This window comes from Salvelinus sp. IW2-2015, linkage group LG16 (assembly GCF_002910315.2).
Source record: "Salvelinus sp. IW2-2015 linkage group LG16, ASM291031v2, whole genome shotgun sequence".
Taxonomy (NCBI): Eukaryota; Metazoa; Chordata; class Actinopteri; order Salmoniformes; family Salmonidae; genus Salvelinus; species Salvelinus sp. IW2-2015.
In genome coordinates, this window is record NC_036856.1 from 19,430,788 (window position 1) to 19,445,943 (window position 15,156).

Consider the following 15,156-nt stretch of genomic DNA (forward strand, 5'->3'; position numbering starts at 1 on the left):
GGAAACATGGCAAGAAATGTGGTGGTAAATTAGGGTGTGCTTCATTGTGTTATCAGATGGAGAACTGGACAGCGGAGGTAGACTACAGTAAAGCTCAGAGAGGACCTCTTTGTGGTGCTTGTTGGGTAAGGTGATGGGAACTCAACTTTTGGTACATTGGAATGTCAGGTCAATGAGAAGAGGAGAGTTGTGCTGGGTGCTCTGGCCTGCCAGATCTACAGTGGGGCAGAGAGGATACTGCAGCAGCTTAGGAGCATGAGGGGCTTTAATATCTCCTCTACCCTCTTGTAGGATCGATAAAGGCCTTTGTTGTGACTCAAGGACAAGCCACCATGGGGCTGATGAGGTGACGAGACAATGGGAAAATGGACACTCCACAGCAGATACGACAGATGATTTGTTTACCAAGCTGTTTATCTGCTTTCGGTGTCATGTGCCCAGTCTAAACAGACAGATGGACAATGATGCCCCAATGACAAGGAACAAAACACCAGCGTCCACAGCAGACCATCCCTAACAAGAAGACAAATTAGGGACATCAGCGCCATCAATACCATCAAGTGACAGGCCTGTCACCAGGGTGATACAAAGAGCCAATTAACAATGCTAATTAAAACAGTAAACAGCGGTGCACAAAGGGAGCATGTTTTCCCCCCGCAGCTAAACTATGTTCAAAGACCTTGTGTCCTTTTCCTATAAGAAACTTTGTAGCTAATGTGTAATGCTTCATTCATTAGACATCAAACACCTGTTCTCCCCCTTAAAGACATCCAGACACAAAACACAGGCATCCATGCAGTAATGAAGACATGCACACGCATGAACACACACGCCACACACACACACACACACACACACACACACACACACACACACACACACACACACACACACACACACACACACACACACACACACACACACACACACACACACACACACACACACACACACACACACACACACACACACACACACACACACACACACACACACACCACACACACACACACACACACACACACAAAAATATCAGATAGGGCCTCATCTTCAGCAGACTCCTAATGGGGACTGACAGCAGTGATAAGGAGTAGCCCTGAGTGCTGCAGGTCTGGAGTCTGTCCAGTGTCCATCACTTAAGAGGTGCAGAGAGCAGGCAGCAGATATGTCCAGTGGCTAGATTGGTAAGTACGTACATCGCATGCCATAAAGCTCTCAGAGCCACTGGCTGAGCAGCATCAGATGACCTCTATCTAATCTGTCTGTCTAAAAGCCAGTAGGGATGATGAAGGAAACTTCATTTAAGACTCCATGTATACTGTAACGCAAGTCAACTAATAGGGTTTTGAATGGCTTGAAATTCCTAATTATATTTGTTTGTGGATAATAGTAAGCCTACCCTGTGATTTAATGGAAAGGAGAAAGAAAAGAAGTCAACAATTTAGAGAATCCTACCACGTCTAATGATGATCTGAGGAGCATATTACTGCAACTGTGGGAGAATATCTGCCTACTTGTCACTGTCCATCAACTAAGTGTCATGATTAGCGAAGCCTGAAATGTTCAATTGGCAGGTTTGGTATTCAAATGTCCCTGTGTGAGTCACGCTCCCATACTTTGCGTGTGCCAATGTATTGCTGTTGTCAGAGTGATCTCCCAGACTGCAGCTAGCTGTCAGGCCGTGCCGTCTTCTGTGGGCTGGTGATTGATGTTGAAGCCAGGAGGAACCACGGAGCTGTCCGGTTCCACATTGTGCTCCTCGTGCTGTATCAATTTATGTGTATGGAACGTCTTCAGGACAGCACAACACTTAAGTGAGGCAGTGATACCAAACTAAGGGTTTGACAACATGGCCATGCTTGATTGAGTGAGACTTTTATGGTGAGACCCGGGGATAATAGGTCTTTCAGTAGCCGTCTGGACTGGAGCCTAAAGGATAGGGGGAAATGGCACACCGCCGGAACATGGAGCTGTCTCTCTTCAGTGGATCACAGCCCAGCGCTGGACTTGTTAACTCAAGAGTAAAAAGGGCAACGCATAGCTGCCTCTCACCACTGGCATGTCTGGTCACATGACATAGCTAGCGCTGGAGTCCATTGTCCAATCAACCCTCATCATCTTACTTTAAATAGATGGAAGGCATTGTGGAAAGTTCTATAAAAAAAACTAAAAGTGGGAAGACATGAATGTCACAGATTACTTGCTCTCCCAGTCAAAGCATCAAGCTGGGTTTTGAATAAGGTCCCAGATTCTCTCAACATTCACACTGTCTGGTCTCCCTGTTAATGATGCTCTGACATTACAGTGTGTATACCACATCAAAAAGATCAAGTTTGATGGAGAAAATAGAATAACCTGAAAACCTCCACAATAACCTAAATGAGAAAATAGAATTACCTGAAAACCTCCACAATAACCTAAATGAGAAAATAGAATTACCTGAAAAACTCCACAATAACCTAAAGGAGAAAATAGAATTACCTTGACAGACAGGTAGACCAAATGTGTCTGCTCTGTCCTACTTCAGATATATTACAAATTACATACTAGAAGTAAGACATACCATTTTAAATAATATATTTTTTGAAGTTATTTGAAGAAAACAGCTCCATCACAAAGTCTTTGAGCAAGAGGTTGGTATTGTACCTTCCTCTGTTTGAGTGCTCATCTCTTCACAACGTTGCCAATCCCTATCCATGGAGAGCCATAACAGACCAGCACACAGAGACTATAGACTCAGAGGGACACCAGTCCTATGAAGCCACAGTGGAATCTTCCCAATAGGACACCAGTCTAAGAACAAAGCAAATGCCTCAGTGAATTCTCAGCATGAAACATTGTTTCTCTCCATTTCGTGCAAGATTACAGGTGGTGAAATCATTAAACGACCGAGAATATTCCAACTGCTCTGGCGTGGAACATTCACAGCTTGCTCATCCAATATAATGAGCCTTTTAGACCTGGGTGACCATAGACGGGGGAAGGAAAGCAAGGAAAAATCTGTGAATTTGAAAAATATGAAATTCGCATTGACGTGGGGAGCAAGAAAATACCCTCCCTCTGGCTAGAAACGTGTTGCAGGTTTTGAAAATAACCGTTTTTCTTACGTTTGATCCTACCCTGTGATGAAACAGTGAAGCTTTTTTTAGGATCTTTCATCTTGTCTTTTTAATCACAGAAACGGGCCATTTTCACATATGTAGATACTAGTATTGTGCAGGAGATAATGAATATGATGTTGAAAAGTGGCAGAATTGTCTTTTAAGATTTCAATTATGGTGACTACAAGGTCCTTCCATCAAATTAGTCCATTTTGGGTAGTGTAACTTGGTGATTTTGGTGTTGTTGATTTCACCAAATTATTACATTCTGTCATGAAGAGCACATGTTCAACTTAATAAAAAACATGTTTTCCCATAAAAAAATAAAAAAAATACTATAGTAAGTTCCTGTTAAGTGCCAAATAAATAAAGCAAAAGGGTTGACCGTAACAGGATTTCCTCTTAAATCAGCCATACATCCCCTTGTGACAGGGGGAATAGAAGCATGTTGTGTGCAACAGGGAGGGGCAACTGAATGCAAGCTTAACAACAACAAAAAATATTGGTAAAATTATGGGTAACAGGGTTGACGTGTTATGCTTGACCCACCACAAAACACCAGAAAATGGCCAAAAAGAGTAGAACTAGCTCATCTGCTTTTACACTATGATTTGACTATTAGATGTTCAATGTTTGTTTAAAAAAATATTTAAAGAGAAATAGTTTCACCATGTTAAAATGAGAATTCAGTTCACGTAATAGGGTGGACAACGTAAGGACAGGTTATTTTTTTCTTTACCTTAAAAATGAATCACTAATCATATGAAATAAATAATAGCCTTCAGAAATGACTTTGTCAAAGCAACCAAATAACTAGGGCTTTACAATGATGTGTTAAATCTTAATAGAAGTCACAGAGAGTGCACAGAGGGACGAGTCAAAATGGGCACTTCATTTAATATAACAGGCTTTAAACAGGAGAAGGGGGGATTCATTTGGGGGTCTAAGTAATTGTTTATTTATAATTAATTCATTTTTAGAGCAGGAGGGGGGTTGCAAAGCATAAAGGTCTTTGTTGATGATTTGCACACTCAATAGACCAGATCACCGGGGTGTAAAAAGCGACATGGCTGGTTCCTTCAACCTGTCTGACCCCAATCTTTGCTCTACACGAAGTCCCCGCTGCCCTCTCCCTGCGTAGTGCTGACACTCCCCCTCCCCAAGCCCAGCTACACGCATCCCCCAGGCCTGTTCCTGCCTGACCTCCAGCAGGGCCCTCAACCCCTACCATGACTCAGTCCCCCCTCCACATCCCGATCACCCACTAGGCTCGCCTCCATGGTATTCCTATATAATGTTCTTCCATTTACATTAATACCTCACCTCATCCATCTTGTTTTCAGCCAGCATACTTTAGCGCAGAGATACCAACAAAGACAGCCAGTAAACACTGCTACTCCAGAAGCATAAAGGGGGTGTGACGGACCGCAGCAGCTCTGTTCTGTTTTCTTATCTCTTTCTTTAAGCCCACTGCACAGTGACAAATAATCAAGGGACTTGTTATGCACTTGCAGTGTGTGGCTATCACTGTGGTTATGCTATGTGCATACATATTACAGCAGCCTCTCTGTTCCAACTGTCTCCTCTGTACAGCACAGCTCTTTTATGTGGGAAACAAAGAAAGGAACATTTTCAAGGAGAGGAGCATCACGGGTAAATTATGACTCTTTCCACACACAGTAAATTGATTTTTTTTGTTTCCATCCCCTCTCTGACACTAAGGGAAAAGAATCTCCTGGAGGCAGTGTAATTCTACATGGATGGGTTTCTTATTATAGCGAGCCAGCCAACTAGGCCTTGGACTTGACAGTTCAGCGGAGCACTGGGTTGGGGGAAAACATTGAGTGAGATGAGAAGGCTTTACAGCCCTTTTGATATAAACACAAGATAAATAAATAATTAAATAAAGAAGTGAATGGATGCCCTGTATATAAAGGTCGCTGGCAGTGGGTTGTCTACAGTGTGACAGAGTGATACAAGGCAGGCAGGGACAGAGCCACATGGAGCTGAGCCACACACAGACACCTCACCCTCCTGGCACTAGAGGGCACTTACGCTACACAGAATATCTCCTCTCATCTCAAAACAAGGAATATGGGCACTGTATAGTACACTTTTCTGCCTGTAGGCTGACTCCACACCACTCTGGTTTTCTGCTTCTTCTCTATCCCATGGATCTGAGACGTGTCTCCTTTTTTCCAACAAAGTTTGTTAAAATGGTTAAAAACAAGTTCATCTCAAGGAACATTTTAGTCTATAGAGAATGTCTATTTAACTATTTAATGTCTATTTATTTTGTAAGGCTCCTGAATGGCGCAGCGGTCTAAGACACTGCATCTCAGTGCAAGAGAAGTCACTAAAGTCCCTGGTTTGAATCCAGGCTGTATCACATCCGGCTGTGATTGGGAGTCCCGTAGGGAGGCGCACAATTGGCCCAGCGTAGTTTGGGTTTGGCCGGAGTAGGCTGTCATTGTAAATGAGAGTTTGTTCTTAACTGACTTGCCTGGTTAAATAAAGGTTACACATTTAACCATGAATGCATTTGGAGTGTACAAAAGACTATGCAATTAACAGGCCTCCTGTATTCTATTCTTCATCACAACAAAAGCAGAACACACATGCTCTCTACCTCTTTTGTAAACAAAATCAATGGGGCAGGTGCTGCCTTCCCACTGTCACTACGTATCTGGCTGAACAAAAGAGCAAGGCAGCGCTCAGGTGGATAAGGGCTGACTTGACTCGTCTACATCTCAGCCCTGTACTGCCTGTCGATCGAGCCAGGCCTCCAATAATGACTAGGAAATCAATAGGCTCTCGTCTGGCCCTAAATGAGGTTGTTACTATAGGGGCAGGCAGAGTGTGGATAAACGCTGGGGGATGGAGAACCAGTACAATAGACTGACATTATCACCGTCAGCCCTCATTAGTGGGCTCTACAGACACGGCCCAGATAATTTCACTGGCCAAGACATCTGCACAGGGCTGGCTTTTGTCTACTCAGGAGTAGCATTGATTTGGAGAATCAGACCTTTTGTAGTCCAGAGTATCCCCCTCAAGAAGACACAAATTCAATCTGCCCACAGTGCCCAATCGCTGCGCACAGACTGGGCTCTCAGGGAGAAATCGGATTCTGTTTTCGATGCGTGTTGGTGTCCACAAAAACACAAAACACTGTTAGTGTTTGTACACTGGTTTGCTGGCTCAATGACATGAGCCTTTCAATATACGACAGAACCTCACACTCAATTTCCCTTTAAACCAATCTGTGCTGCAGCCTGCATCCCACAAGTCCCAGGCACCAGTAATATACCCTCCCTTTGCAACCCTAGTCCCAGGCACCACAACACACAATCCCCTCTGTTCCTGTTCCTGTTGCATATCTTGTCCTACATGGATGGACAGGGTGTATTGATGTAACTATCAATCAACTCTTACACCAATACAGCATGCTTTCTATGGGATGTGAAGCTCTGAAGTTTGGGGAAGTTAGTGGAGGGAGAGAGAGAGGGAAGAGACATACACGTGTACACGTGTCGTGTGCTCCATCTCTGTCTCTCCCCCTGATGCCTCCTCTCCTTTCTCCTCCATCAGCCAGCGGGGGAGGCTGGGAAGGCGTGGGCAGAAGGAGGCGGGGGCCCCGGCCAGGCTCCCTGGGAACCCTGACGACAATGAGAGAGAAGGATACAGGTGTCCTCGGTGTAGGGAACGGGCGACGTGCTCCCCGCTGCCATGTAGCTGTAAAATGACACCTCCAGGGTGTAGCAGTAGGACGTGTCGTCCAGCAGGCCACCCAGGAAGCGCCTCCCGGTGCCAGCCTTCACCACGTCACGGTTAAATGACGTGTTGGACTGTGAAGTGAAACACTGTTAATACAGAATATATTCTCCTATACCAACATTATAAATCAATAATTAGTCAGACAAGTGACAAAGTATATGTGTATAGAAGCCGAAACACGTCAGAGTTTTTAAACTTTGTTTCCATTGAACATGCCATTCAAATAAAGGTATTTTAATTAATTATATGAAGAGTGCCTTGGTCCTCCTTTTTTGTGTATATAAAAGTATGTTGGTGAATTTCAATGCTTAATTCTAATAATTCCCACACAACTCATTGTGGTCTTGTTGTAATGCATATATGTCCAATCAAAAGAGCATTTTTGACCAATGTGACATTTGTGTTGATATACTTCTAAGAAAACCAATGGTCCAAACTTCATGTCTCTATCATAATCCGTTCAAAAGTTATTGGAGTTTTTAAACTTTTGGATTGACAGAATTAGGGTGACTAAATCAATGGAGGCCAGAGAACACGTGGTCAAAAATCTGGAAAATTGAACTGTGTCAATTTGGCTGGATTCTGTGCAAGAATTAAGCCTACTGGTTAACGTTACCTGACAGGCTCACTTTCTCATTGAACTCGTCATCTTTCTCCTCAACTCCACAGGACATAAAACAATATAGAGGTAAGATGGATATCGATTTTGAATACATGACATGTAGTATTTTCATATTTTATTATACTCGTCATCTTCGAAATTCCTGTTTTTTGAAGATTTCTCACGAAAATAACCTCTGAAATGTCAACGAAGCACTGAGTGTATACCAAGATTTTTATTTTCAAAGCCTTTTACATTTAATTCAGCTCGTCATGTTAATTTAGCATTTTGCTACCCGCGGCAACAACTTTGAAGATGACAACCTCAAAATGTTAAATTATCAAAAGTTGTTACGACAAACCTGCACCACCATGTCAACAGAGCTCGATATAGACAAAGTCTCGAAAACAATTTGCACGCTTCAATGGGGGCAGAAGTCCAATCAGTTGTGATTCTGGATGGCCAGATAGCTAGCAATAATGACACGAAGCTGCCATGTGGAGAATTGTAGGTGGCTAGTTTTTATCTTGTCCTTGATACCATGTCTTGTTTTGAGGTGTTTTTACTGATGTCACTTCTATGCTAATATGGCAAAAATTCACTAGCTAGCTAACCAACAACTGTAACAATATATTTGAGAGACAAGTACTCATTGTCAAATCAAAAATCAAATAAAATTGTATTTGTCACAAGCTTCGTAAACAACAGATGTAGACTAACAGTGAAATGCTTACTTATGGGCCCTTCCCAACAATGCAGAGAAAAATAGAAAGATAATAACACAAATAAATACACAATGAGTAACGATAACTTAGCGTAGGGGTAAAGTGTCACAACCAGTTATTGAGTGTAAGGGGGCAATTCCTTTTCACACAGGGGAATTGGGTGATGCATAACTTCGTTATGTTATTAAGTATACATTTTTATTATTTGTAAACTCAGGTTCAATTTATCTAATATTAGGTTTTGGTTGAAGATCTGCTAACATTCAGTATCAAAAATAAGTGAAAATCAGAAAGGGGCAAATACCTTTTCACGGCACTGTATTTGGTTAACTATTTAGCAGTCTTATGGCTTGGGGGTAGAAGATGTTCAGGGTCCTGTTGGTTCCAGATTTGGTGCAAATGTACACTGAACAAAAATATAAAACGCAACATGTTGGTCCCATGTTTCATGAGCTGAAATAAAAGATCCCAGAAATGTTCCATACATACAAAAAGCTTATTTCTCTAAAATGTTGTGCACAAATTTGTTAACATCTCTGTTAGTAAGCATTTCTCCTTTGCCAAGATAATCCATCCACCAGACAGTTGTGGCATATCAAGAAGCTGATTTAACAGCATGATCATTACACAGGTGCACCTTGTGCTGGGGACAATAAAAGGCCACTAAAATGTGTAACTTTGTCAGACAACACAATAGAGCCCCAAAGTGGTGTCATAATACCCATAAAACCTAGCGGTCAAACAGGGAAATGGTTCCAATCGTTTTTCCACCATTCATTTTCCCATAGGGAATTTTAGAAACACTTAAAATAAGGGTTGTGTTTCGTGTAGGCTTACCCTGGCGTGACGTTATGATAACAATGTAAATCTCTCTCGGACAAGGTGACTTTCATCAATATATTCGTCTCTATTTATAGATTGGAAAATGCTAATTAGTATCAAAGTAGACATCATGCAAGACTACAAATCTCTGCAAGCTCCTGAATGTCATCTCTAGCTGACACCTTTGCTAACATGTAGTGTAAATTTACAACTTGCACAAGACAGTTTGCAAAATTGTAAATTTAAAGACATTTAGCCAATGTATTACTAAATTTAGCTAACATTAGATAGTTCATCCAGAGATTCTTACCTTTGCCTTGCAGTCTCGTCCAGATCACCATGGCATTTGTAGCTCTTTATGATAGCCACATTAGCAGCTAATTAGCATTTCATTTTTGGGGGGTAAATACAGATGAATATATTGATAAAAGTCACCTTGTCCTAGAGAGATTGACACGGTTATCAAAACGTCACGCCAGGGTAAGCCTACACGAAACACAGCTTTTATTTTAAGAGTTTCTAAAATCCCCTATGGGGGGGAAAAAAACTATTGGAAGCTTTTTCTTGTTTGACCACTAGGTTTTATGGGTATGACTCATACTGTGGTACTCTATGCCACAGATGTCTCAAGTTGAGGGAGTGTGCAATTGGCATACTGACTGCAGGAATGTCTACCAGAGCTGTTGCCAGAGAATTGAATGTTAATTTCACTACCATAAGCCACCTCCAACGTCGTTTTAGAGAATTTGGCAGTATATCCAACCTTCCTCACAACCACAGACCACGTGCATGGCAACATGTGGGTGAGCGTTTTGCTGTTCACAATGTTGATTTCAGAGCGCCCCATGGTGGCGATGGGGTTATGGTATGGGCAGGCATAAGCTACGGACAACGAACACAATTGCATTTTATCAATGTCAATTTCAATGCACAGTGATAACGTGACGATATCCTGAGGCCCCTTGTCTTGGCATTCATCCGCCGCCATCACCTAATATTTCAGCAGGATAATTCACGGCCCCATGTTGCAAGGATCTGTACACAATTCCTGGAAGCTGAAAATGTCCCAGTTCTTCCATGACCTGCATACTCACCAGACATGTCCCGATTGAGTACATTTGGGATGCTCTGGATCGACATGTACGACAACGTGTTCCAGTTCCATCCAATATCCAGCAACTTTGCATAGCCATTGAAGTGGGACAACATTCCCCAGGCCACAATCAACAGCCGGATCAACTCTATGCGAAGGAGATGTGCTGCATGAGGCAAATGTCACACTAGATACTGACTGGTTTTCTAATCCACGCCTATACTTATTTTTTTAAGGTATCTGTGACCAACAGATGCATATCTATTCCCAATCATGTGAAATCCATAGATTAGGGCCTTATACATTCATTTAAATTGACTGATTTACATATATGAACTGTAACTCAGTAAAATCTTTGAAATAGTTTTCTGTCGCGTTTATATTTATATTTATTTATATTTATCTTTTCAATAAACATTGGAGAGACATATACAGTGCCTTTGGAAAGTATTCAAGCCCCTTGACTTTTTCCACATTTTGTAACTTTGCAACCTTATTCTAAAATGGATTAAATAAATACAAATATTTAGCAGTCTACACCCAATACCCCATAATGACAAAGTGAAAACAGGTTTAGACATTTTTGCAAATTTATAAAAAATAAAAAACAGAAACCTTATTTACATAAGTATTCAGACACTTTGCTATGAGACTCTAAATTGAGCACAGGTGCATCCTGTTCATGTTGATCATCCTTGAGATGTTTCTACAACTTGATTGGAGTCCACCTGTGATAAATTCAATTGATTGGACATGATTTGGAAAGCCACAGTTGACAGTGCATGTCAGAGCAAAAACCAAGCCATGAGGTCGAAGGAATTGTCTGTAGAGCTCTGAGACAGGATTATGTTGAAGCACAGATCTGGGGAAGGGTACCAAAAAATGTCTGCAGCATTGAAGGTCTCCAAGAACACAGTGGCCTCCAACATTCTTAAACGGAAGAAGTTTGGAACCACCAAGGCTCTTCCTAGAGCTGGCCGCCCAGCTAAACTGCACAATCGGGGGAGAAGGGCCTTGGTCAGGGAGGTGACCAAGAACCCGATGGTCATTCTGCCAGAGCTCTAGAGTTCCTCTGTGGAGACGGGAGAACCTTCCAGAAGGACAACCATCTCTGCAGCACTCCACCAATCAGGCCTTTATGGTAGAGTGGCCAGATGGAAGCCACTCCTCAGTAAAATGCAAATTACAGCCTGGTTGGAGTTTGCCAAAAGCCACTTAAAGACACTCAGACCATGAGAAACAAGATTCTCTGGAAACCAAGACTGAACTCTTTGACCTGAATGCCAAGCGTCATGTCCGAAGGAAACCTGGCACCATCCCTATGGTGAAGCATTGTGGTGGCAGCATCATGCTGTGGGATGTTATTCAGCAGCAGGGACTGGGAGACTAGTCAGGATGGAGGGGGAGATGAACGAAACAAAGTACAGAGAGCTCCTTGATGAAAACATGCTCGAGAGCGCTCAGGACCTCAGACTGGGGTGAAGGTTCACCTTCCAACAGGACAATGACCCTAAGCACACAGCCAAGACAAAGCAGGATTGGCTTCGGGACAAGTGTCTGAATGTCCTTGAGTGGTCCAGCCAGAGCGCGGACTTGAACGCTATCAAACATCTCTGGAGAGACCTGAAAATAGCTGTGCAGCAACGCTCCCCATTCGGCCTGACAGAGATTGAGAGGATCTGCAGAGAAGAATGGGAGAAACTCCCCAAATACAGGTGTGCCAAGCGTGCAGCGTCATACCCAAGAAGACTCAAGGCTGTAATTGCTGCCAAAGGTGCTTCAAAGTAATTTATATATTTTTTTTATAAATTATCAAAAATGTCTAAAAACCTGTTTTCGCTTTGTCATTATGAGTTGTGTGCAGATAGTTGTTTTCCCTTATCAATATAATCAATTTCAGAATAAGGCTGTAACAACAAAATGTGGAAAAAGTCAAGGGCTCAGGAATTCTTCTGGAAGGCACTGTAGTTTACGTGTTGTCAACAATCTAAGCCATCGCTGTCTGTTAAGGTCCATAGTTGCGCATGTGTTTTTTTTGTTGTTAAACAACCGACCGTCTAATAGGTTACAAAATCCGACAATTTGGATATAATGAACGATTCAGAACATGAATAATACTATTTGTCTTGGTAAAATGTATTTTATAACATAAGGAAGTGAAATTTCATCACCAAAGCGTGTTTCACCTACTCTGGTCAGAGTGGGTGGACACCCTCCATATGACATGTATTTTCAGTCAGCTTCAGTGTAATACATGATTAAGTCAATTTAGTTTCCATTGCACTCTAGTAGTCCACTCAACATGAATGGAACTTGACCCCTGTAACGTAAATGCAGGGTTAGCTTTCACTCCTGGCAGTTTTCACTTATTGATTTCTATGTGCTTTGGGCAGTGCTGAATGGGCAGGAAAAAAAGAGCACAGTAAGGGACATGAATTCTGGCCTGCTGTCACCACTACTGTACACACCCCAATGGTATACACTCACACTCGACGCAAATACGCACATGCAGAAATGCACACACACACAAACGGTGTGGTGAAGATGGTGCTGCAGTGGATAGTTGCCGTCTTATGGGCTCCAAACCAATTCTGATATTTTGTGTGGTTTTTTTACGCTGATCTTAACTTGTTTTACATACAGTTGAAGTCGGAAGTTTACATACATCTTAGCCAAATACATTTAAACTCAGTTTTTCACAATTCCTGACATTTAATCCTAGAAAAAATTCCCTGTCTTAGGTCAGTTAGGATCACCACTTTATTTTAAGAATGTGAAATGTCAGAATAATAGTAGAGAGAATTATTTATTTCAGCTTTTATTTCTTTCATGACATTCCCAGTGGGTCAGAAGTTTACATACACGCAATTAGTATTTGGTAGCATTGCCTTTAAATTGTTTAACTTGGGTCAAACATTTTGGGTAGCCTTCCACAAGCTTCCCACAATAAGTTGGGTGAATTTTGGCCCATTCCTCCTGACAGAGCTGGTGTAAACTGAGTCAGGTTTGTAGGCCTCTTTGCTCGCACACACTTTTTCAGTTCTGCCCACAAAATTTCTATAGGATTGAGGTCAGGGCTTTGTGATGGCCACTCCAATACCTTGACTTTGTTGTCCTTAAGCCATTTTGCCACAACTTAGGAAGTATGCTTGTGGTCATTTTCCATTTGGAAGACCCATTTGCGACCAAGCTTTAACTTCCTGACTGATGTCTTGAGATGTTGCTTCAATATATCTGTCACGCTCTGACCTTAGATATCTCTGTTTTCTTTATATTTGGTTAGGTCAGGGTGTGACGAGGGTGGGTATGCTAGTTTTTGTATTGTCTAGGGGTTTTGTATGTCTAGGTGATTTGTATGTCTATGGTGGCCTGATATGGTTCCCAATCAGAGGCAGCTGTTTATCGTTGTCTCTGATTGGGGATCATATTTAGGTAGCCATTTTCCCTTTTGTGTTCGTGGGTTCTTGTTCTATGTTTAGAAGCCTGTCTGCACTATTCATATTAGCTTCACGGTTCGTTTTGTTGTTTTGTTAGTTTGTTCAGTGTTCATTCTTTTAATAAATATAGAATGTACGCATACAACGCTGCACCGTGGTCCGATTCATACGACGAACGTGACAATATCCACATAATTTTCCTTCCTCATGATGCCATCTATTTTGTGAAGTGCACCAGTCCCTCCTGCAGCAAAGCACCCCCACAACATGATGCTGTCACCCCCGTGCTTCACGGTTGGGATGGTGTTCTTAGGCTTGGAAGCCTATTCCTTTTTCCTCCAAACATAAGGATGGTCATTATGGCCAAACAGTTCTATTTTTGTTTCATCAAACTAGAGGCCATTTCTCCAAAAAGTACGATATTTGTCCCCATGTGCATTTGCAAACCGTAGTCTGGCTTTTTTATGGCGGTTTTGGAGCAGTGGCTTCTTCCTTGCTGAGCGGCCTTTCAGGTTATGTCGATAAATGACTCGTTTTACTGTGGATATAGATACTTTTGTACTTGTTTCCTCCAGCATCTTCACAAGGTCCTTTGCTGTTGTTCTGGGATTGATTTGCACTTTTCGCACCAAAGTGCGTTCATCTCTAGGAGACAAGGCGTCTCCTTCCTGAGCGGTATGATGGCTGCGTGGTCCCATGGTGTTTATACTTGCGTACTATTGTTTGTAGAGATGAACGTGGTACCTTCAGGTGTTTGGAAATTGCTCCCATGGATGAACCAGACTTGTGGAGGTCTACAATTAAAAAAAAAAAATTATGGGGTCTTGGCTGATTTCTTTGGATTTTCTTATGATGTCAAGCAAAGAGGCACTGAGTTTGAAGGTAGGCCTTGAAATACATACACAGGTACACCTCCAATTGACTCAAATTATGTAAATTAGTCTATCAGAAGCTTCTAAAGCCATGACGTCATTTTCTGGAATTTTCCAAGCTGTTTAAAGGCACAGTCAACTTAGTGTATGTAAACCTCTGACCCACTGGAATTGAGATACAGTGAAATAATCTGTCTGTAAACAATTGTTGGAAAAATGACTTGTGTCATGCACAAAGTAGATGTCCTAACCGACTTGCCAAAACTATAGTTGGTTTACTTCTTTGGGACTGGGGGGCAGTATTGAGTAGCTTGGATAAAAAAGTGCCCAGAGTAAACTGCCTGCTACTCAGACCCAGAAGCTAATATATGCATATCATTAGTAGATTTGGATAGAAAACACTCTGAAGTTTCTAAAACTGTTCGAATGATGTCTGTGAGTATAACAAAACTCATATGGCAGGCAAAAACCTGAGAAAAAATCCAACCAGGAAGTGGGAAATCTGAGGTTTGTAGTTTTTCAAGTCATTGCCTATCAAATATACAGTGTCTATAGGGTCATATGGCACTTCCTAAGGCTTCCACTAGATGTCAACAGTCTTTAGAACCTTGATGCTTCTACTGTGAAGGAGGGGGGAATGAGAGCTGATTGAGTCAGGGGTCTGGCAGAGTGCCACGAGCTCAGTCTTACGAGCTCAGTCTTGCGCGCTCCCGTGAGAGTTAGCTGCG

At 42.1% G+C, this 15,156-nt stretch overlaps 1 protein-coding gene across 5 annotated transcripts in view; it reads right to left on the bottom strand.

The window, feature by feature from the left end:
- bend5 (BEN domain containing 5) overlaps nt 1–15,156 on the bottom strand; it is a 444,711-nt gene that overhangs the window by 4,303 nt on the left and 425,252 nt on the right. For all 5 annotated transcript variants that reach the window (XM_024003944.1, XM_024003939.1, XM_024003938.1 and 2 more), the window contains one exon: nt 6,787–6,949. In XM_024003944.1, coding sequence (XP_023859712.1) covers nt 6,787–6,949 — 163 coding nt within the window. The remainder of the gene's footprint in view (nt 1–6,786; nt 6,950–15,156) is intronic.